Genomic DNA, 24,740 nt, shown 5'->3' on the forward strand with positions numbered 1-24,740 from the left:
TAAACGTATCATTATTTGAACTTTAACTCTTTACTTTTATACTTCAGAGTCCAAAGCTCCCAGATCAGCTAATTGCATTTTCCTGTGACACTCTAATGATAAATGACATAGGCAAAACTGCCAGGCAGTGGCCAGAAAGAATCAAGTTAACCCTTAGCACACTAATTCCACTAGCGTTCTGCTCCTTGCACACATTGACTCTCATAAGGGTTCCAGTAGTTAGACTTAGTTTACTAGTATATTATTTTATATATTCTATACTTCCTTAACCAGGCTATAATATTATGTAAAACTTACTTCCTAACTTCAATAACTTTTTCCTTTCTTAGGGTCCCAATGTTGGCTCTAATTCATTTTCTCTTATTTTCTTCAAGCTGTCTTTGCAAGTCAAACCCTAATCTAGAACTACAATTCTGCAGTTATTACATTTTTTCCAAGATGAGAATACACAGTATCCACCTGGGCCACTAGGGCTGTGCTGTGCTGTGCCCCTATGCATCAATTTCCAATTGTCTAAGAATCATAACATCAAGGAACATCTAGTTTCACAGAATTCACCAGAGCAGAAGGAGAAAGAAGTAGGAAAGTCAGATATAATACAATAATTGTGCACACCAAGGCCAACTGATAGGCAGTCACACACAAATGAAATATATACAGCCGTTGTCCAGGGCTAAGGTTTGGAGAAATGGAAACAACCAGTTTTTACAGAGAGCTACTGCGGGCTACTGAGATGTCTCCATTGTATGTTGTCCCCAGCATTAGCCAGAACTCAGACAACAAAGGGAGGTCAAAAGGATACAGATTGGAAAGGAAGAAGTCAACATATCACTGTTGCAGAGGATAGGGTAGTATACATGGGACACCCCAAAAGTTACAACAGAGAACTCCTAAGCATGATAAACAACTTCAGCAAAGTGACTGGGTATAAAATTAACTCAAACAAATCAGTAGCCTTCCTCTACATAAAAGATAAACAAGCTTGAGAAAGAAATTAGGGAAATGACACCTTTCATAATAGTCCCAAATCATATAAAAATACCTCAGTGTGACTTTTATCAAACAAGTGAAAGATCTGTGTGACAAGAACTTCATGATATGAAGAAAGAAATTGAAGAAGATCTCAGAAAATGGAAAGATCTCCCATGTTCATGGCTTGGCAGTATGAAGATAGTAAAAATGGCCATTTTCCCAAAGTGACCTACAGTTGCAATGCAATCTCCATCAAAATTCGATTCCAATTCTTCATAGGGTTAGACAGAACAATTTGCAAATTCATTTGGAATAACAAGTAATGCAGGATAGCTAAAACTATCCTCAACAATAAAAGGACTTCCCTGGGAATCACCATCCCTGAACTCAAGCAGTTTACAGAGCATTAGTGATAAAACTGTATGGTATTGGTACAGAGACAGGAAGATAGACCAGTGGAATACAATTGCAGACCCAGAAATGAACCCGCACACCTATGGTCCCTTGATTTTTGACAAAGGAGACAAAAGCATCCAGTGGAAAAAGGATAGCATTTTTAGCAAAGGGTGCTGGTTCAAATGGAGGTCAGCATATGGAGGAGTACAAATCATCCTCTGATTATTGCCCTGTGTAAAGCTTAAGTCCAGGTGGATCAAGGACCTCTACATCAAACAAGATCACTCAAACTAATAGAAGCAAAAGCAGGGAAGAATCTTGAACACATGGACACTGGAAAAAATTTCCTGAACAAAACAAGAATGGCTTATGCTCTAAGATCAAGAATAGACAAATGGGACCTCATAAAGCTACAAAGCTTCTGTGAGACAAAGGACGCTGTGGTTAGGACAAAACAGCAACCAACAAATTGGGAAAAGACCTTTACTAATCCTACAACTGATAGAGGGCTAATATCCAAAATATACAAACAACTCATGAAGTTGGACTGCAGGGAGACTAATAACACTATTGAAAATTGCAGTTCAGAGCTAAACAAAGAATTCATAGCTGAGGAATATGGAGTGGCTGAGAAGGACCAAAAGAAATGTTCAACATCTTTAGTTATAAGGGAAATGTAAATCAAAACAACCCTGAGATTCCACCTCACACTAGTCTGAATGGCTAAGATCAAACACTCAGGTGACTGAAGATGCTTTTGCAGATTTGAGAAAGAGGAACACTCCTCCATTGTTGGTGAGATTGCAGACTGGTACAACCATTCTGGATATCAGTCTGGAGGTTCCTCAGAAAATTAGACATTGCACTAGCTGAGGTTCCAGCTATACCTCTCTTGCACATATACCCAAAAGATGCTCCAACATACAACAGGGCACATGCTCCACCATGTTCATAGCAGCCTTATTTATACTAGTCAGAAAATGAAAAGATCCCAGATGCCCTTCAACAGAGGAATGGAAACAGAAAGTGTGGTACATCTACACAATGGAGTACTACAGAGGTATCAAAAACAATGACTTCATGAAATTCATAGGCAAAGAGAACGAACTAAAACTTATCATCCTGAGTGAGTTAACCCAATGACAGAAATACACACATGGTATGCACTCATTGATAAGTGGATATTAGCCCAAATGCTCAAATTCTCCATATTCACAGACCAAATGAAATTCAGGAAGGATGACCAAAATGCTGATTCTTCACTCCTTCCTTTAAAGGAGAAGAATAATCCCTATTGAAGGGATAGGGATGCAAAGTTTAAAACAGAGCCTAGAGGAATGTCCATTCAGAGTCTACCCCACATGTGGCCTATACATATACAGCCTTCAAACTAGATAAGGTGGATGAAGCTAAGAAGTGCAGGCTGATAGGAACTGGATATAGATGTCTCCTGAGAGGCACAGCAAGATCATGTCAAATACAGTGGCAAATGCTAGCAGCAAACCATTGAACTGAGAACTGGACCTCAGTTGGAGGAATTAGAGAAAGACTGAAAGAGCTGAAGGGACTTGCAACCCCATAAGGACAACCATGGCTGCCATGCAGAGTTCCCAGAGACTAAACCAGTACCAGTCACTATACAGGGACTGTGCCATGGCCTCATCTGCATGTGTATCAGAGGATGGTCTTCTTGGGCACAAATGGAATGAACACCCCTTGGTCCTGCCTAGGCTGGGAAAGTGGATGGATGGTGAAGGGAATACTTTTATAGCAGAGGTGGAGGGCGATGGTATTCAGACTTATTTCTGGAAAACAAGGTAGGAATAACATTTGAATTCGAAATGAAAAATATCCGACTAAAAATCAACAACAACAAAATGGTATTTTGAACTTCGAATCAAAAAAAGCCACAGTCAGGAAACAGAGAATTGTATGCCTATGGTTTTCTTCAAATATGCTCAGGGCCCAGGTAGGTTCTGGGCCCAGGCTGAACCAACCAGGTTCCTACCACTGACTGCTCCTCTATTCCTGTTTCCAGAGGCATCATGCAGATTAATATTGGGCCAGAGATGTGGGCAGAGCTGGTCAGAAGTGGCTTTCTTTCCTGTGGTCTCAGGATTATCTGCATTCCTGGGTGTACAGCATTTTCTGCCCCGGGATTTGGGTGCAGGATTCCCGATGGCTTTAAACTCCCTTATACCATGTTTATATATCCTGGGAGATATTACAGAAAAATTAATGTTTATCCTATTAATTTGGTCAAAACTGTCATCGACAGAGTATAATTTAGAGGTAACTATATATTTGACAGCAAGCATACACAGTGGGTAATGTATGCATGAAGAAGTTGAAATTCAGAGTTGGAAACACAGTGCACAGTGACTGTATAAATGCCTGTGAATCTCAGTCTGACTGGGAAGTGATTTGATGCCCAGTCCCCATGAGAATGCAGAGATCCATCCCTCCCTGATAGCTGTGGGACTTCAGATGTTGACACGAATGATCAATAAAGAAGGTTCTTAAGAGTGAAGAGTTTGAGATTACTCCTTTATTGACCAGAATACATCCAATTTACTTGATAGTAACCAGATGCAGGTAGTCAATATATACAGTCTGTATCCTTATCAAAATAGAAAAGCAAATGAACAAAACAACAACAGATAAATAACAAATCTTCAAATGAATAGAAGGAAAACCAAATAACCAAAACAATTAAAAATTAACGAAACTTTAAATAGAGGAATTGCACTAAGCATGTTTTACTGCTCCTTTTGCAGAATAGACTTATAGCCTGTGGCTTGCCTTGGAGACATAGTAGACAAGCAGTTACTGGTGGTAATAATCTTTTCAAGAGGAGTGGAAGTAGGTCTGTTTTGTTGGAGTGGGGTATTAAGGAAAACGCCTACCACTACTGAGTATAAATGATATTAAAGACTTTGTTTCATAGTCTTTCCAATATTGTGAACTGATCTCCATGAAACTCTTCTGGATGACCCATCAGGACAAGTACAAATTTACACGTGCACAGTCTTTCTGGATGATCAGCAGCTCTTGATTGATGTGCATCAGCACTCCTCTGAGTCCCTCAAAAAGTGTACACTTGCTGGAGAGAGGCAAGGTGAAAATACAGCGTATTCAATCCAAAGAAATCAAACTAAAGGAGGAAAATGCAGTCCACAATGGCTATGGACATTACAGATGAGACACAATAGTGGTGTATTTGCTGTGCACACTTAGTTCTCCTCCTGTAGCACTTCTCTCCAAGGGAGATCTTGTCCTGGTCTGTGTCATGTTTGAGTTTCTGCTGGAGAATTTCAGACCTAGCAGAGCAAGGGAATAAAGGTTTAGTGAGTGGTTGTCAATTCAGCTCTCCCCCTTATATCAGCTCTATTCAGTTGGATAATCCAGCATGACCTGTCAGCTGAGGTCAGTCCCTGCATCCCCAAGTGTCCTAGAGTACCTGCGCTTGGATTTATATCTCACCTTTCAAACTGCTAGAATTTGAACTGTGGACTTTGCACTGTACTGGGATTAAGAGAAAAATGAGCATTTTTTCCCACTGGTCCAGGAATATGACATAGAATAATAACATTGTAGCTATGCCTGAATCTGAGTTCAAGAGAGGTATGAGCAACCTAGAATACCATGTGGATTCCTTCTGGAGAACATGCCCAGAATTGAGGTGAAACTTCTGATTATGTTAGCAATGAAGGAAACCGGCTAGTTTCCATTTGTAACCACTGTATCTGCAAATACACAGAGAAGCCATCTCACTTCAAATTCATGCTCACCGCACAGATCCTGTAATCACTGAGAATGTGCTCCATGCAAATCTTCCCAGCATACACGTGGACATTAAAGGTGATTGTGATGTAGAAACAGAACAGCACCCCTGTAAGTCTATGGCTAGTGTAAGGCAATTTGTGAGAGGACAGAAGAGAAAATGTCCTCAGATCTTTCCAGAGAGATCACAGGAAGAAAGGAGTAGAACATAGCAAGAAATACAGAGGATCATATATATTGTTTCATGGGAAAAATTCACATGAACTGTACCAGAACTATACTCTGAGTAGCTCTTTAACTGCCTGAGGCTGAAATCCATGTGGGGTGATCATCCACCCAAAAAGGGTATTTATATAGGGAAGGATATTCAAATGGCTTCTTCCAGCCTGTGTTCCTACCTGAACTTTAATGCTTAATGTAAAGATTCCCCAGGATTCGCTGGAGGCATAAAAACAAATGTTGAGTGGAATATGTACATAGTGGCCAGAGCCTATAGACAGCTCAGTCAGTGATGTGCTGTCCTCCCATAAACCGTCATAGACTCAGGGTTCTTTCCCCATTAACAATCTGGCTTAGCAAGTCCCAAAGGCTGTGTAGAGCTGTCTTGTTGCTCAGCAAAGGATCATATGTTGGTGGTGGACTAGACTCTTGTTCTTGTTCACTCTTTCAGACTTTCCCCAAAGTGTGCAACTTCTTCTAATCGGAGCTGTCTTTACCATAGCCTGAGTGACTTCATGCCCAAAGCTAGAATCATAGGAAATCTCCATAACCAGGATCCAAATCAACAAATTTTCTCCCCGTAATGTGATTGTTCCACAAATAATTTGAATAAGTAAGTAACAGCTTGCATGGATTATCTCACACTGAATCAGAATCTATGGAAGGGCCCCATCGTATGGTACACTTTTACTCCTTGGCTGATGGACGTCTGGATAGATTCTTGTTCAAGGTTACTCTGGGACCACTACAACACTGATGCCCCCTAGTTGCAATGGCAATACCTACTCCTTGTTGTGGAATCACTGGGTTAACTAAAACTTCTGTTCCACTTTCTGAACATGGCTTCTCATAGGGCTACCTGTTCTTACACTGTCAGACCCATTTGAAGCTCATCATTTCTCCTAACCCATTGAGGCTGAAATTAACTGAGAGACAATGATGTTGATCGACAGCACTTGCAGAATGCTACACAGATAACATAGTGAAGCGCTTTGGATTATCTGTGCACCTAAAGGGGCTCCTGAAACTGCCCTGTTCTTGCACCACAGCACAGCCATGGGACTTTTTCTGGATGACAATACAACTCCAAGCAACTCAAATTCTCAATGAATAAAATCCAAGCCAAACTCCCAGGGGAAGTTGTAGGGTGCCAAGGTAGTTGGAAAGAAATGGTAGCAGGCAATGTGGAAAGCAACCTTGGAGAAGACAGTGAGTGACACAACCTTCCAGTGGCCTTTCACAATTCACAAAGAACAGAGAAGCAGAATAAACTCATGGATTTTTCTAGAGAAGCCTTGCCCTTACCTCCCAGTACTCCATTCCTTTGATGTGCTCCAAAGGATTTCAATGCAGATCAGTAGTTTTGCCCCTAATCACTTGAAAATCTAACTTTACAGGTGTTTTTGTGTCCTCTTTTTGGGGGTTGCATTTCTAAAGGATTGTATTGTCCTGCTTCTACACCATAACAAAAAGGGACCTGCAAGCTCTAGGCCTGTACCATTTGTTACCCCTGTGAAACACGACTCACTTGAACATATTTCCACTCCTCCCCCAGGCTTCACAAGATAATTCATTCTGAAATTTTTGGAAACAGAATAAATTAGTAATTTAAGTGTCCTTTTGCTGTACAGAGCTAGATGGAGATGCCAAATGACTGGGCAGCTCTATTTCATGTTTCATGGATGTAAAGTGAACGCTTAGAATACTTTTCATGAAACTTGGAAATAGAGTGAAACACACGTTCACTACTGCAAACACACACACACACACACACACACACACACACACATACCCACACACACACCACACACACCACACACACACACACACACAAACACACACACACACAGACATACACAGATACTCACTCGCATGCACAAATGAAAACTTTGCTCTTATGCAGCACATTTCCTGTTGAGTGAGGAATTAGTGGGAACAATGCTGTGAACAAGTCTCTTAGACTCAAGCAGGATGTGCTGTCCTGGCCTGTACTCATTTCCACTTCAGGAAACCTTTCTATGCAAATACTTGCTGGTCCCACAAGTAAGTTACATGTTCTGCACAGATAGCCTAAACAACACAACATCAAATCCCCAAGAGAGAGATTTCTAGGAAAAGACTCCATCGAGCTCTATGCTGACTCATCATAGGCCCCTCACTAAAACTACCCTGTTTCCTTCATAGAAGACTTTGGAAGCATCAGAGAAGACAGTAACTCACGGTCAGTTACCAGGAACATTTCATCACATTAGAGTTCCTGTGGTATTAAAACATCCTCAGTGTCAGTCAGAAAAAGGCTAAATAAATAACATACAGTGAATTTTCTGAAATGCAGCACTGTGTACAATATTGAGAGGGAATCTATCCTGAAAGAATGCAGTGCCCATGATATAGTCAGCAAAGCAATGTCAGCAGAGGGTTGCACTCTAGGATTCCATGCAAGATCATGGTGAAGCCAATAAGACAATCCAGAATCTTCCCGGGGGATAACTCTGTTCAGGTAAAGTGAAGAAATCTAATCCTTATTTTTAAAATAGTTGAATGGTTTAAGAATGTGTTGAGACAAATAAGAGAGGGGGCTCCACTTAGAAATGGACGAATGATGCAAAGACTGCTGGCCAGCACAAAACAGGAAGCTTCATGTTTGTTGAGAGACCTAGGCTTAAAGGACTAAGTTAGATAATGACTGGACAAAACTGCATGTCATGAACTGGCCTCCCCGCATGCTCCCTAAGATGCAGGTCAGCACAGCAATGCACCTTTCTTGGTGAGAATTGGGGGTACATACGGATAACTTTGTTCTTGAAGTCTCAAGTCTCTCATGCCAACCCTCAGCCTTTGAGAAACCTTTTCCACATCCTTCTCTTCTAACCAGCTTCAGGTTGTATGGCCCAGTTATGAACTCTCCAGGAGCACTCAAATAAGACAGGACTGACATGCTGATACACAGGCTCTATAGTTACCCAAGATCTATGAAGCATGAAGTCACCATCTTCATATACAGGGACATGAGGGGAGGAAGAACAAAAGCCACCACAAATGACAATGAGAACCATTTCTTTGGCATTTCCACCAGGCTCTCCTCCTTGAAAACTACTTACTTTCTGAGTCTCACACGATCCCTGTAAAGAAAATGAGCTCCAGGCTTTTGCTTCATCCCTCAAAGACCTGTTCTGGTCTAAAGAGGGGCTCCCACATAGCACCCTCCATACATAATGGCATGTAGTGCTGTGCTGTGTGATCAACCTATCTCCCTTAATGAAGTGCAGATTCTCGAAGAGCAGGAGCATTTGCTTTCCAAACATGCAGTTTCTTGAAAAGGGGCTATCTCCACAGAAAGCCTTGTAAACCATCACATGAATGAACACTTGGATGAGACCTAGGACAGGACATGGATCAGTCAATAGACAGTTACATTGGTTTGTCTATGGTTATGGTAAGACGTGAGGACAGCCTGACCCTTAGCCCTAACCCTACCTGCTGTTGCTTGGCTCTGGGGTCACAGATGATCATTCCGGCCTCTTCACAGGACCTCGTTGTCTCCACAGAGGATTCTGGCAGTTCAGTCTGCTCCACCAGCAGTTCTCTCTTCTCATTCAGCAAAATCTGTATATTGTTCTTCAATTGAGCTTGTTCACGCAGGAGCTGGGATTGCCTGATGCTGAACCACAAACAAAAAATGGTAAATCCCAGCCAGCTTCTATTTGCCTGTCACTCCTGCAAGTCCAATCATCCATTCCAGGGTCCTCATCCTCAGAAATCCCCAGAATAGATCCACACTATACAAGTTAGCACCAATTAGAGGAGGTCAAATCCAGAATCCACATTCCACATGAATCAAAGTACTTCTGAAAATCCTGACACTAAGACGGTTTATATAAATCAAGGAAGAAGAGATGGTCCATAAGGGAGCTCATATGTCCATGGTATGGTGAAACCATCTTCACGTTGTGGGGAAAGCCCCTCTGAGGGGTAGTTGAAGACCTAATAGCTATACAATCTTTCCATATGTTTCTCATGGATCACAGACCTTTAAATCTCCTGTCAGAGTCCTAGAGATTCAGAGTTGATTGATATTCCCATCATGGTGCAAACCTTTTCTATCTAGAGGATCTTTAACGGGGAAAATAACAATTGGAGGGTCTTCTACACCCTTCACATGTAGGACATCTGAGTCTAAGAGCTACAAATCTAAGACCCTTGCCAGGAGGTAGCCTTCTTGTTAAGAGTCAGACACTACAGAACCAGAGCCCTGACTTTTGTTCAAAGTCATACAGGACAGAAGCACTCCCAGCCTAGTGCTGGGTTCTCATCTCTGTCAGCGACTCACCGGTAGGAACTGTTCACTTGTATGAGCTCCTTGTACCTCTCCATGGCATCACTTATTGAGTTGGTCATCATTTGCATAGCCATCATTCTCATCTCATGTTCGGATTGAAGGACTGGCAATTCCACATGCAGCCTGGGTTAGGCCAAAGGAACAAATAATGTTTTGAACTCACGATTTCAGAATTAGGTGAAACGTAAATAAAAATATATAATAAAAAATTTCAAATTCAAGGAATGGAAGAAGGGAAGAAAATGGCAAAGTCAAAAACCAGACCAAAACCCAACAGTGAGACTCAATCCACAGAAAATATTTCTATGTAAATAAGCAAACACTTGTTTTGAAATAAGGACTCCTTGGAATCCTGAGAGATATGGTTCTGCAAAGACTCACTATATAGGAGGGGGCAGAGCCTGAGAGCTGCCTGTTTGGGAATAACAACTGTCAAGACCACAGTGACCATTTCTAGGTCACAATAAACAATCCCTGGATAGTTAAAAAAATAAAAAACTAAAGATCAAAGCAGGTGAAACAAATTACGTAAAATCAGACTGTTCTCTCTATTACTTAAACTCAGTATGTACCACATACTTGCTCCTTCAAAGTATTTGTACTGGTTAAGTTTATTATACTGGGCACAGGACAACAGAGCCACGGTACCAGTTGGAGGGACCTGACCTTCAAGAGCTGGCCAGGTGAGCATGATGGAATTGACTACTTCAGGAAGAAGATTCCTCCAGTCTGTGCCACAGCTTTGGGCCCAAGAAAAAGCTGTGATGACATTTCTCTTGTTTTGAAAGCAGGTATACTCAATCCTTGGTTTCTATCCTTACATGAATTCCCAGAGGGCATAACTAAGTTTGACAGGGAAGAGGATTTATAGCACCTCCTCCCCTTGGGAGAGTCCTTTGCCACCAAGGTATACAGAAGGAGCAAAGAGCTCTTTTGATCAGTGTGGGCCTCCACGTACTCATCACTATCATGACCTGCAAAGTGTTGATCAAACAAATCCTCAGACCCCATCAAAGGTCCCAGACCTCCTGATCCTGAGTAAAACACCACATATACTTCCACATACACACACACCAACCCATGTCCAAACACATTTAGAATGCCAACTACATGCATGGAGGTGCCGTAGAATCAGTGTATAATGAACAAATTCAGAGGAAAGAGTGATGACGTGCAGGCATTTCATTCACACACACAGTTGCAGCAAGTGTGACCAGGTCCTTCTAGCTGTTGACAGAACCAATGCTAATCCTAGAGGCTCGGGGTCAAGTACAAAAGAGGTTGACCCTAAACACACAGCACCTAGCTTATCTCACAAGCTAATGCCTGCCAAATCTCCTTAAAATCCAGGATGAGAGGTGAAACTTTCTCGTGCTATGAGTAAATCTTGAGGTAGTAGAGAGAGAGCGCAAGACAGTGAACAAGTTACTGGGCATAATGACTACCTGTGGTCCCACTCATCATAGATATAAAGATCCAGGATTTGATAAAGTTCATCCCTCTCGAATTGACACTTCTGGATTTCAAATTTGAGTTCCTCCAGTTCCTTTAGACACTCCTCTTGCTTACTGATGACATTTTGGGATGATGTCTTCCTACCAAAACCTGTAGACAGATAAACCCAAGTGAATTTCCATATTTGAACCAATGGGCAGAATAGATCATTCTGAATCCGAAAAGGAGGTTGAGGAAGGGGAAATGGTAGAGACTGGGTGAATCCCTGAAAGAGCAGAAAAGCTTTCTTAAAGGTTGATTCTTAAGCTATGTCCCTCTTCCCAACCTCTAATGCCATACACGTGCCACACTCACTATTACACAATCCCAGGCACTGAAAGTTATAATCTGACTGAGACATAAACAACTGCGACATTGTTATCTCATATCAGATGTGGTGCAGATAATCCTGGAGTTCATAATGACTTCATAATGCTTAGCACCATCAAACTCTAACCAAGTTTGGTCCAGCCCAAAGTGTCTGAGAACTCAATTCATGACTAGGGGTGCATCCTTCCTTGTTCTCGCCATCAGAGACTTATGTAACCTACAGTAATCTAGAGGATGAAGTGCTTCAACTCCCAACCATGGATGGTCACATTGTTAATCTCACAGTGCCTCCTCCTGCCAATCATTGACACTCATAGTTAAAAAGCTTCAAGAATAGACACTGAAGTCTTACAACTTTATGGCTTTCTCTCAAATTAAAGATCAGGAACTCCTGACTCTTGGTTTGCCTTTGAAAAATCCCAACTCTCCTGCTTGTAAGGCCTAGTCTTAGAAGGCACATCTCAAACCTACCTCCTTGAGGATGTTCCCCAACTCTGCCCTGGACTCACCAAGCCTTCTCCAGAATGATTTCCTCCTTCCTGTTTCACTAGAGAGGGGGTCAGCTTCCCTCTGACCTGGTGCGGTCTCTCCTTGATCAACACTTTCCTTCCAAAATAGCCTGAGCAGTTGGCGAAACATGCCTGCTTGTGAACCCAAAGGGAACTGAAGTAATATCCCAAAGGTAGTTGGTGTTACCACAACACTGGTGACATCACAGAAGATTCTAGGGATCTCTTAGATACAAGAGAGTGTCCAGTGAACGGCTTACTGGTGATGTCACTGGAAAATTCTATGGCCTACCTGCTAACCAGCTTTCCCCACACTGATGAATTTTTGTGGGGACCCTTTCCTCCAGTCTCCCATGTGTCACTGGGAATACCATTTGGCAACCTCTATTTCAAAGCTAGATATGTCTCTCTGCTTCATTAGAAGTCAACAATGCTTTTGCTGCGGAGGGTTGCTTACAACCCTGAATTGGAGAACAGATTTTTCTTAGCACCCAAATCTCTAGGGACCAAGGAGGAGGGAGATTTTTCTTAAAAGTAAATCTACTACTCGAGACAATGCATGTGACATGTCTTTCGATTTCTAAGCTTTTCACTTTTTGTGGAGGCCAATATATTTCTTCTATACCTCTGAGTGTATAAAACCTGGAAATATTTGCTTACATTGCAGTCCTTGAAAGTCGACATTCTTTCCATTTACATATCCATGTATTTCACAAAATCAATGGTCTATAATCCTATTTTTTTGCAATAAAAACTCCTTTTACTTGGGAACATAGGGATCAACTACAGGGCATATATAAAATAATAAATTTCTCTCCGTTTTATATATTATGTAGGACATCCTCCCTTTCTGAAATATAAAAGAAAATTAAATTGGACATCAGTGAGCAAATGTCAACCAGGACCTTGTGTTACTACATTGTAACCACATAGCCATCCCTTCTCTATTATCATTCTTCCTGAATAGTCAAGTCTAGGCATGAGAATATTGGAGACTGCACCATGATCTTTTACTTGTAGCAAACATAAGAATCAGGAGGATGGGAAGGGAGTGGAATGGCCTGAGTTCAGGTTGAACCTCAATTTTAATGGGTCCATACGTTAAGGAGGGAGTCCATTTGGCATTGTGATATATGGATTCTGTCTTCTTATCATAGGTGTTATAATAATTCAACATGAATGTGTGCTATAATGCCACCCCACCTCAGAGATGTAAGAGTGAAAATCATGTCTGACTTGTCCTGGAAGAACTCTGCCTTTTACTCCCATCTGGAGTTGTACAACATGACTATACAAAGCTCAGAAGAGAGGGGTGCAGATGTGCGGGCCTTAGAGGTTGAGGATCTTTTCTTCTGATTAAGCCACTTGTTTTTCCTATGTAATTTTTCCCTTGCTCTTTTACTAATGGTGGCTGACTCCTTTCCTGGCCTGAGGTAAACTGGAGTCCAATCTTTTGGATTACTGAACCTTCTATTTTTGAGATGACAGGCCCACCAAGGGTCCTACTGCATACAGAAGGTATGAATAAGTCTCAGGGGCTGGAGTAAGTTAAAAACGTCTGTGACAACAAAGAAATGATTAAGAAAACAAGAGCCCAGCTGCTCATCAAGATCACAGTTGTATGATAGTAAGAAAATGTGAATAGGGCATCGGGTGAAAAGATAAATTAATTAGGAGGTCATAGGCCTAGAAGGGGTAGCCTTTGCTCTCAGTGGAGCTGCCATTCTTTCTGCGATTCCTCGCCCTCTGCCACAGGACCAGAGACTTCCCCATACAACTGGCTGGCCTTGCCAAAGACCTGGAAGGGCTTCTCCCTGTAGAATAGGACACATAGAGTCCTTGACGACTCACCAAGAGGTCTCCTCCACACAGGTTCCTTGTTGTCAAAGGGAAATGTTCCTGCAGAATCCTGCCATGGCAGCAGGAATTTCAACCTGGCTGCTCTTTGGTCCAGCTCACTGGGTGCAGGCCTGAGGCCCAGGGGTATCTGGGGAAAGAAGCAGCACGCACTACCTCACAGCTCTCCCTTGTTGGATGCAACTGCTAGGACTGTGATAGGATTTTTGTTTCTTGTGTGTTTATTAGAAATACCTACAAAGCTGATTAAAGTTGCAACATGCCTTCATACCCAGAGTGCAGAATGTTTTTACATCGTTGTTGTTCCTGTTTTATGTTTGGATTTTGTTCTTTAATCCCCTCAGGAAATTTCCCTGTGCTTAGAATGTTAAGCACATACTCGGGAGGGATCGATTATTCAAGTTAGGCAAAGCTTTTGTTCTCACCATCCACTCCACTGATGATACATTACTTACTTTGAAATAAGAGAACAGTCATAGAGAAGTAAATTAACCTGTAAGCTATCACAGAAGAAACACATCATGATTGTGGAATGGCACCCCAGTATTTTGTATTTCCTAAGTTATTTTTATTTTAAACTTTTTTATTGGATTTTTTTTGGGTACATTTCATCTTTTTTAAATCCTTAAAGGTATCTTTTATTCCTCTCCTCCCATTTACAAGGTGGAATTTCACCTGTGATTGTTAGTCCAGATAGTTTGGTCAATGGCTTAGATATCACCTTGGCCTAGTTTCCTTGGCATAAGCTGTGTTACAAGCAGACTCAAAGATTCAGGACCAACAAATAATGAATTCCACTACATCTGGATACCTAGCCTCACACCCAGGAAGGGACTGGATTTCCATTCACTATTTAAAAAAAAGATGCAGTTTATTAACATGTAAAAAATTTCTCAAGTATATTAAAGTGTTTACCATGGTCATACAGTTTTTCAAATACCTGGCATTCATCTGATTCCAAAACATAAAATTTCTTTCTTATTCACATTTTTTGGATTATTTTTGGTATTAGTATCATTTTTTTAAATTTCAGTTTTTTAAATAGGTATATATGTTTTATTCAAATGTTATTCCTTTTCCCAGCTTTTGGTCCATAAGCCCCCCTGCCGTGCCCTCTCCCATATGTATGGTCCCCCAATCCACGCCACTTAGAAACCCCTTCCCGGACATTCCCCTGCACTGAGGGTCCAACCTTGTTAAGAACAAGGGCTTCCCCTTCCACAGGTGCCCCAACAAGGATATTCTCTCCTACAAATGCAGTTGGACACCTGGGTCAGTCCATGTATAATCTTTTGCTAGTGGTTTATTTGGATGGCATTGCTGTTCTTATGGGGTTGCAAGCCCTTCAGCTCTTTGAATCCTTCCTCTAATTCCCATAAAGGGCGTCCTGTTCTCAGTTCAGCAGTTTACTGCCAGCACTGACCTCTTTATTTGACATGCTCTGGATGTGTCTCTCAGGGGAGATGTATATCCGGTCCCTTTCAGTAAGCACTTTTTAGCTTCATCAATCTTACCTAGTTTTGGTGGCTGTATATATATATATGGGCCACATGTGGGGCAGACTCTGAATGGCTGTTCCTTCAGTCTCTGCTTTAGATTTGGCCTCCATATCCCCTCCTATGGATATTTTTGTTCCCCATTTTAAGAAGGAGTGGGAGCATCTGCACTTTGGTCATCCTTCTTCTGGAGTTTCCTGAGATCTGTAGATTGCATCTTGGGTAATTCGAAGTTTTGGTCAATATCCACTTATCAATGAGTACATACTGTCAACGAGGGGTGCTGAGTACCTGGAAGAGAATGGGGGATAAGAGACTCGAAGAAGGACTCCACGACAAGTGTCTGATCAAGGCGACAATTTTATTTTTCCCCAAGGCTGAATTTGTACCATAAAATGGGTAACCGAGAGAGGAGAGAAGTAAGAAACATTTACCCACGCCAAGGACACAATATTCATGTGGTCAGGGAATCGGCTGATGTTGACAGGTTTTCAGAAAGGTCACAGGTTTGTCATATCTATTAGTCAGCAGGATGCTTTTACCAGTCTGCAATCCCACCAACAATGGGGGAGTGTTCCTCTTTCTCCACATCCTCGCCAGCATCTGCTGTCACCTGAGTTTTTGATCTTAGCCATTCTCACTGGTGTGAGGTGGAATCTCGGGGTTATTTTGATTTGCTTTTCCCTTATGACTAAAGATGTTGAACATTTCTTTAAGTGTTTCTCAGCCATTCGGCATTCCTCAGCTGTGAATTCTTTGTTTAGCTCTGAACCCCATTTTTTAATAGGGTTATTTGTTTCTCTGCGGTCTAACTTCTTGAGTTCTTTGTATATTTTGGATATAAGGCCTCTATCTGTTGTAGGATTGGTAAAGATCTTTTCCCAATCTGTTGGTTGCCGTTTTGTCCTAACCATAGTGTCCTTTGCCTTACAGAAGCTTTGCAGTTTTATGAGATCCCATTTGTCGATTCTTGATCTTAGAGCATAAGCCATTGGTGTTTTGTTCAGGAAATTTTTTCCAGTGCCCATGTGTTCCAGATGCTTCCCTAGTTTTTCTTCTATTAGTTTGAGTGTGTCTGCTTTGATGTGGAGGTCCTTGATCCACTTGGACTTAAGCTTTGTACAGGGTGATAAGCATGGATCGATCTGCATTCTTCTACATGTTGACCTCCAGTGAACCAGCACCATTTGCTGAAAATGCTATCTTTTTTCCATTGGATGGTTTTGGCTCCTTTGTCAAAAATCAAGTGACCATAGGTGTGTGGGTTCATTTCTGGGTCTTCAATTCTATTCCATTGGTCTATCTGTCTGTCTCTGTACCAATACCATGCAGTTTTTATCACTATTGCTCTGTAATACTGCTTGAGTTCAGGGATAGTGATTCCCCCTGAAGTCCTTTTATTGTTGAGGATAGCTTTAGCTATCCTGGGTTTTTTGTTATTCCAGATGAATTTGCAAATTGTTCTGTCTAACTCTTTGAAGAATTGGATTGGTATTTTGATGGGGATTGCATTGAATCTGTAGATTGCTTTTGGTAAAATGGCCATTTTTACTATATTAATCCTGCCAATCCATGAGCATGGGAGATCTTTCCATCTTCTGAGGTCTTCTTCAATTTCTTTCCTCAGTGTCTTGAAGTTCTTATTGTACAGATCTTTTACTTGCTTGGTTAAAGTCACACCGAGGTACTTTATATTATTTGGGTCTATTATGAGGGGTGTCGTTTCCCTGATTTCTTCCTCGGCTTGTTTCTCTTTTGTATAGAGGAAGGCAACTGACTTATTTGAGTTAATTTTATACCCAGCCACTTTGCTGAAGTTGTTTATCAGCTTTAGTAGTTCTCTGGTGGAACTTTTGGGATCACTTAAATATACTATCATGTCATCTGCAAATAGTGATATTTTGATCTCTTCTTTTCCGATCTGTATCCCCTTGATCTCCTTTTGTTGTCTGATTGCTCTGGCTAGAACTTCAAGAACTGTATTGAATAAGTAGGGAGAGAGTGGGCAGCCTTGTCTAGTCCCTGATTTTAGTGGGATTGCTTCAAGTTTCTCTCCATTTAGTTTAATGTTAGCAACTGGTTTGCTGTATATGGCTTTTACTATGTTTAGGTATGGGCCTTGAATTCCTATTCTTTCCAGGACTTTTATCATGAAGGGGTGTTGAATTTTGTCAAATGCTTTCTCAGCATCTAATGAAATGATCATGTGGTTCTGTTCTTTCAGTTTGTTTATATAATGGATCACGTTGATGGTTTTCCGTATATTAAACCATCCCTGCATGCCTGGGATGAAGCCTACTTGAACATGGTGGATGATTGTTTTGATGTGCTCTTGAATTCGGTTTGCCAGAATTTTATTGAGTATTTTTGCGTCGATATTCATAAGGGAAATTGGTCTGAAGTTCTCTTTCTTTGTTGTGTCTTTGTGTGGTTTAGGTATAAGAGTAATTGTGGCTTCGTAGAAGGAATTCGGTAGTGCTCCATCTGTTTCAATTTTGTGGAATAGTTTGGATAATATTGGTATGAGGTCTTCTATGAAGGTTTGATAGAATTCTGCACTAAACCCGTCTGGACCTGGGCTCTTTTTGGTTGGGAGACCTTTAAGGACTGCTTCTATTTCCTTAGGAGTTATGGGGTTGTTTAATTGGTTTATCTGTTCCTGATTTAAATTCGATACCTGGTATCTGTCTAGGAAATTGTCCATTTCCTGAAGATTTTCAAATTTTGTTGAATATAGGTTTTTATAGTAAGATCTGATGATTTATTGAATTTCCTCTGAATCTGTAGTTATGTCTCCCTTTTCATTTCTGATTTTGTTGATTTGGACACACTCTCTGTGTCCTCTCGTTAGTCTGGCTAAGGGTTTATCTATCTTGTTGATTTTCTCAAAGAACCAACTTTTGGTTCTGTTGATTCTTTCTATGGTCCTTTTTGTTTCTACTTGGTTGATTTCAGCTCTGAGTTTGATTATTTCCTGCCTTCTGCTCCTCCTGGGTGTATTTGCTTCTTTTTGTTCTAGAGCTTTTAGGTGTGCTGTCAAGCTGCTGACATATGCTCTTTCCTGTTTCTTTCTGCAGGCACTCAGCGCTATGAGTTTTCCTCTTAGCACAGCTTTCATTGTGTCCCATAAGTTTGAGTATGTTGTATCTTCATTTTCATTAAATTCTAAAAAGTTTTTAATTTCTTTCTTTATTTCTTCCTTGACCAGGTTATCATTGAGTAGAGCATTGTTCAATTTCCACGTATATGGGGGCATTCTTCCCTTATTGTTATTGAAGACCAGTTTTAGGCCGTGGTGGTCCGATAGCACGCATGGGATTATTTCTATCTTTCTGTACCTGTTGGGGCCCGTTTTTTGACCAATTATATGGTCAATTTTGGAGAAAGTACCATGAGGAGCTGAGAAGAAGGTATATCCTTTTGCTTTAGGATAGAATGTTCTATAAATATCCGTTAAGTCCATTTGGCTCATGACTTCTCTTAGTCTGTCGACATCACTGTTTAATTTCTGTTTCCATGATCTGTCCATTGATGAGAGTGGGGTGTTGAAATCTCCCACTATTATTGTGTGAGGTGCAATGTGTGTTTTGAGCTTTAGTAAGGTTTCTTTTACGTATGTAGGTGCCCTTGTATTTGGGGCATAGATATTTAGGATTGAGAGTTCATCTTGGTGGATTTTTCCTTTGATGAATATGAAGTGTCCTTCCTTATCTTTTTTGATGACTTTTAGTTGGAAATTGATTTTATTTGATATTAGAATGTCTACTCCAGCTTGCTTCTTCTGACCATTTGCTTGGAAAGTTGTTTTCCAGCCTTTCACTCTGAGGTAGTGTTTGTCTTTGTCTCTGAGGTGTGTTTCCTGTAGGCAGCAGAATGCAGGGTCCTCGTTGCGTATCCAGCTTGTTAATCTATGTCTTTTTATTGGGGAGTTGAGGCCATTGATATTGAGAGATATTAAGGAATAGTGATTATTGTTTCCCTTTATATTCATATTTGGATGTGAGGTTATGTTTGTGTGCTTTCATTCTCTTTGTTTTGTTGCCAAGACGATTAGTTTCTTGCTTCTTCTCGGGTATAGCTTGCCTCCTTATGTTGGGCTTTACCATTTATTATACTTTGTAGTGCTGGATTTGTGGAAAGATATTGTGTAAATTTGGTTTTGTCATGGAATATCTTGGTTTCTCCATCTATGTTAATTGAGAGTTTTGCAGGATACAGTAACCTGGGCTGGCATTTGTGTTCTCTTAGGGTCTGTATGACATCTGTCCAGGATCTTCTGGCCTTCATAGTTTCTGGCGAGAAGTCTGGTGTGATTCTGATAGGTCTCCCTTTATATGTTACTTGACCTTTTTCCCTTACTGCTTTTAATATTCTTTCTTTATTTTGTGCGTTTGGTGTTTTGACAATTATGTGACGGGAGGTGTTTCTTCTCTGGTCCAATCTATTTGGAGTTCTGTAGGCTTCTTGTATGTCTATGGGTATCTCTTTTTTTAGGTTAGGGAAGTTTTCTTCTATGATTTTGTTGAAGATATTTACTGGTCCTTTGAGCTGGGAGTCTTCACTCTCTTCTATACCTATTATCCTTAGGTTTGATCTTCTCATTGAGTCCTGGATTTCCTGTATGTTTTGGACCAGTAGCTTTTTCAGCTTTACATTATCTTTGACAGTTGAGTCAATGATTTCTATGGAATCTTCTGCTCCTGAGATTCTCTCTTCCATCTCTTGTATTCTGTTGGTGAAGCTTGTATCTACAGCTCCTTGTCTCTTCTTTTGGTTTTCTATATCCAGGGTTGTTTCCATGTGTTCTTTCTTGATTGCTTCTATTTCCATTTTTAATTCCTTCAACTGTTTGATTGTGTTTTCCTGGAATTCTTTCAGGGATTTTTGTGTCTCCTCTCTATGGGCTTCTACTTGTTTATTTATTTTTTCCTGGAATTCTTTCAGGGATTTTTGCGATTCTTTCAGGCATTTTTGCGATTCCTCTCTGTAGGCTTCTACTTGTTCTCTAAGGGAGTTCTTCATGTCTTTCTTGAAGTCCTCCAGCATCATGATCAAATATGATTTTGAAACTAGATCTTGCTTTTCTGGTGTGTTTGGATATTCCGTGTTTGCTTTGGTGGGAGAATTGGGCTCCGATGATGCCATGTAGTCTTGGTTTCTGTTGCTTGGGTTCCTGCGCTTGCCTCTCGCCATCAGATTATCTCTAGTGTTACTTTGTTCTGCTATTTCTGACAGTGGCTAGACTGTCCTATAAGCCTGTGTGTCAGGAGTGCTGTAGACCTGTTTTCCTCTCTTTCAGTCAGTTATGGGGACAGAGTGTTCTGCTTTCGGGCGTGTAGCTTTTCCTCTCTACAGGTCTTCAGCTGTTCCTGTGGGCCTGTGTCTTGAGTTCACCAGGCAGCTTTCTTGCAGCAGAAAATTTGGTCTTACCTGTGGTCCCAAGGCTCAAGTTCGCTCGTGGGGTGCTGCCCAGGGGCTCTCTGCAGCGGCAGCAACCAGGAAGACCTGTGGCGCCCCTTCCGGGAGCTTCAGTGCACCAGGGTTCCAGATGGTCTTTGGCTTTTTCCTCTGGCGTCCGAGATGTGTGTGCAGGGAGCAGTCTCTTCTGGTTTCCCAGGCTTGTCTGCCTCTCTGAAGGTTTAGCTCTCCCTCCCACGGGATTTGGGTGCAGAGAACTGTTTATCCGGTCTGTTTCTTTCAGGTTCCGGCGGTGTCTCTGGCAGGGGTCCTGCCGCTCCTGGGCCCTCCCCCACGGGAGCCCAGAGGCCTTATACAGTTTCCTCTTGGGCCAGGGATGTGGGCAGGGGTGAGCAGTGTTGGTGGTCTCTTCTGCTCTGCAGCCTCAGGAGTGCCCACCTGACCAGGCGGTTGGGTCTCTCTCTCACCGGGTCTGGGAGCAGAGACCTGCTGCGGGCCGGGATCCCCGGGTCTCATTATTTCTTTAAAAGAGTAAAATATAATTTCGGCTATTCATATGGCCAAGAGAGCTGTGCAGTAGTCATTGCTTTAGGGAATTTGGTGCTAAATCAAAAGATTCCTTTATTCTATCACGATGTTATTTGTATGCTGTAAGATGTATGTTTGAAAACACAACACCAAATTCCTAAAATCTAGATGTTTTAAGACATCAGCTCATGGAGAAACATAACTGCTTCCTATCTAGCCTGGGCTTTTTTGCTATACTGCAGGTACAATCTATTTTCCACACTACTTCCATGATTTTCAAGAATGATTAAGAGAAAAATAAGTTGAACATAATGGCCAGAAAGGGGGTTCTGTCAACTTGTCTTATGTGGGACAAGATACCAAAGTATGATGGTAAACCTAAAACCACCTGTTCCCAAAACTAACAGAACTTACAGAAAATACATACTTTCTTATCATTCCTCCTCCCCAATGATCAGTGATTTAATGAGCACCGACTACGATCCTAGCACTGTGCATCTAAGTGTGTAATGGTGAATAAAAAACTTAATAAAAAGCCTCATTAAGGAATAAAGAAAAATGAAACATAACTTTGAAACTCAGAATTCAATATAAGCAAAACCACCACCATTTCTTCAACTGGTGATTTCTGAAAACTTCATCATTTTTTCCATGGGCTTCTATAGTAATGATACTGAGTCTTGATTTGGTAAATCACAAAAAGCAAGTCACACTTCTTTCTTGGCTCCCACAACTGTCAAAGGGAACAACACTGTTGCTGTCCATTGTGCTTCCCTATCAATCCATTTATGGATGGTAATGAATTCCAGTCTTTTCAATGTGAAAACAGGCCACCACTTGAGGGCAAAGGTTATTAAAATTACCCAAACCGGTATATTCTCTAAAATATTCACATAGCATTTTACTGATATCACAATGTAAATTCACCACAAATATTTAACCAATGAAAATATTGAATAGCTCTGCAAATAGGAGCGATAATCATATATACTTGAAAACAACTATTATGGAAACAAATGACGTACTAGGAGAAAAGATACATCACTAAAAGCTACACAAGCAGCAAAAAAGACACTACATTTCTTGGTTTAAAAGTTAGATGATACACTTGATCTTTAAAGACAGGCAATGTACTTGATCTTTAATCCCTTCAACTGTGCCCTGTCCACATAGAAACTGCAGTAGATGACAATCTTTTGTAAGATTTATTTATTTATATGTCAGACAATGCAGCTGTCTTCAGACACACCAGAAGAGGGCATCAGTACTCATTACAGATGGTTGTGAGCCATCATGTGGTTGCTGGCATTTGAACTTAGGACCTCTGGAAGAACACTTGGTGTTCTTACCCACTGAGCCATCTCTGCAGCCCTCACAATAGCCTCTTACACAGCATCACAGTGGTCTATTTCACCAGATGGCTCCAGGGTGATAACAGAGAAACTTTCACAGTTCCTGAGCACTTCTGAGTTCAAACACCACCAGTGCCCACTCTGTGCTGTTGGCACATTCTGACCTGTCTCCTAAGGGTTGTCAGCCACAAAAGGGACGGGTTAGCCCCAGACAGCATTCACTGCCCAATCCTAAAAACCCCCTCGATTCTGAAAAAGCCACATTCCATGCTTGCTCCATTTTTGAGGAAGCCAAATGTTGATCTGGCTCAAGGCTCTACTTTTCTTAGCTCATCAACTTTCTTTTTCTACTTTTTGTCACAAGAAGTATTTTTTTTTTATGCTGCAACTACACTACAATGAGTGAAGGAAACCACCATCAACTCTGGGTGCCACCTCTTGAAATTTAAAATTCACAAAACAATTCATGGCTTTCTAATCAGCACCATGGAAAATAAACAAAAACAAGCAAAACCATTCCAAAGGAACTTGCTGATCTGGAGGCCTGCTCATAGCAGGTAGGAAAGAATTAAATTATGCAGAACTGTAATCTCTCAGAGCTTTGGAGGCTAAAAAAGAGGAAATCTCTGTTTATGTTCCCTTTCTCCGAGTAATTGAAGGAGGGTATTTTACATCCTCCAAATACAATCTCTTGCAAGGGGCAACCAATTTCAAAGTAGATCAGAAGAAATCTATTAAATAATACATTCATTGCCTGATGTTAGTCCAGATTACCTCTCCACTCTTTCCCAATGCCATGGGCTTCCCAATCCCTACTTCAGCTCTCCATACATCCCTGAACCCTCCCTTCCCCTACCCAATGGGCTCACTTTGCATTGCCTCCTTCTGCCACAGCTTTCCCAGGACAGGGGGAAGGGGGGCGGGGGGGGGGGCAGAGCCAGAACCAGCCAAGGAGGGACGCGGGTCTCCTACCTACCTTGATTCTGCTGCTCTGGTGGTGCAGCCCGCCCTGCTTGCTGCTTGCTGTCCCTGGGGACCAGACCGAGGTCCGGCTAGGGGTCCGGGCAAGCGCCAGGCCTCGAGGTCCCCTGGCAGGGCTGGTCTGGGCTTCTTCCCTGGACACTGCGAGTCTGCAGTCTCTGTTGGAAACCCCGACCCTATCACAGCGCGCCTGCCCCAGGCCGAGCTGACCCCCAACGCCGCTAAGGTCCCAGTCCCTGGTCTCTTCTTCTGCTTTTCTTTTCTTTTTTTCTTTCTCTTTTTGTTCGCGACGTGGCGCCTGCGAAGAGCTGGTCTCCAGGAAGGAGGACATCGTGCAGGCAGAATCACCTCTGGGCCCTGCTGGGGTCGGAGAGGGAGAGAGAGGAGTCAGCTTGGGCTGAGGCGCCCAGGCTGCCGGCACCTGCTGATGGAAAACTCGCCCAGGCACACGCGCTGCTGCCGGCGCCAAATATAACGCGCGCGCCCGGTCCCCTCAGGCCCCGCGCTCACCCACGAGCTCCGCGTGCCCCGAGGCCCGGCTCGGGCGCGGCCGAGCTGCGGGGTGGGAAGGACACGTGTGCCCACTCCGTGGGGCAGACAACAGGGCGAGGCCCTACACCAGGAGGCCTGTGGTGTGGAGCTCCGGGCTCCGTCCAGGCGGGTCAGTCCCCTCTCAAGGCTCTGAGGATGTGCAGGGCGGCTTCTGCGGGCCCCAGGCCCAGCGTGACCTAACTGTGGCCATCACCTCTGGAGCTTCCAGGTGCCCCAGGCTTGAGGCTTGGGCCAGGCGATTGTGGTTGCCACTCTCCTAGGCCGGCTCAGCAGGGCGCAAGCCACCACCTGCTGTCCTCACCTGAAGGCATCCTGAGAGCCCACATCCAGCAGGCGAGCCTAGGTGCTCAGGGCCATGGTCTTGGGTCTGCACCTTGTTGCCAGCCCCTCACACATATGGCAGCATCACACATATGGCTCCTTCTACCAACCGCCACTAATTACCATTTGGACATTCCATCACAGTGTTCTCAAGAAGAAAGATGCAAACAAACACGAAAAGAATGAAATTTAT

General features: G+C 42.3%; 2 protein-coding genes across 2 annotated transcripts in view; both read right to left on the reverse strand.

Moving 5' to 3' along the window:
- Positions 1-12,216, reverse strand: part of Spetex2gl1 (Spetex-2G protein like 1) — a 92,937-nt gene extending 80,721 nt beyond the window's left edge. Inside the window, 1 exon segment of the mRNA NM_001433367.1 lies at positions 12,043-12,216. Within this exon segment, the coding sequence (NP_001420296.1) occupies positions 12,043-12,172 (130 nt within the window). The 5' untranslated portion in view covers positions 12,173-12,216.
- The window catches only part of LOC148003521 (uncharacterized), a 73,516-nt gene continuing 52,677 nt past the window's right edge, over positions 3,902-24,740 (reverse strand). The window contains exons 3-6 of the mRNA XM_087567921.1: positions 11,155-11,314; positions 9,701-9,832; positions 8,848-9,031; positions 3,902-4,688 (exon numbers count right to left, since the gene is read on the reverse strand). Of these exons, the coding sequence (XP_087424047.1) occupies positions 4,683-4,688; positions 8,848-9,031; positions 9,701-9,832; positions 11,155-11,314 (482 nt within the window). The 3' untranslated portion in view covers positions 3,902-4,682. The remainder of the gene's footprint in view (positions 4,689-8,847; positions 9,032-9,700; positions 9,833-11,154; positions 11,315-24,740) is intronic.

The sequence above is a fragment of the Rattus norvegicus genome, chromosome 9 (assembly GCF_021556685.1).
Source record: "Rattus norvegicus strain SHRSP/BbbUtx chromosome 9, alternate assembly SHRSP_T2T, whole genome shotgun sequence".
Taxonomy (NCBI): domain Eukaryota; kingdom Metazoa; phylum Chordata; class Mammalia; order Rodentia; family Muridae; genus Rattus; species Rattus norvegicus.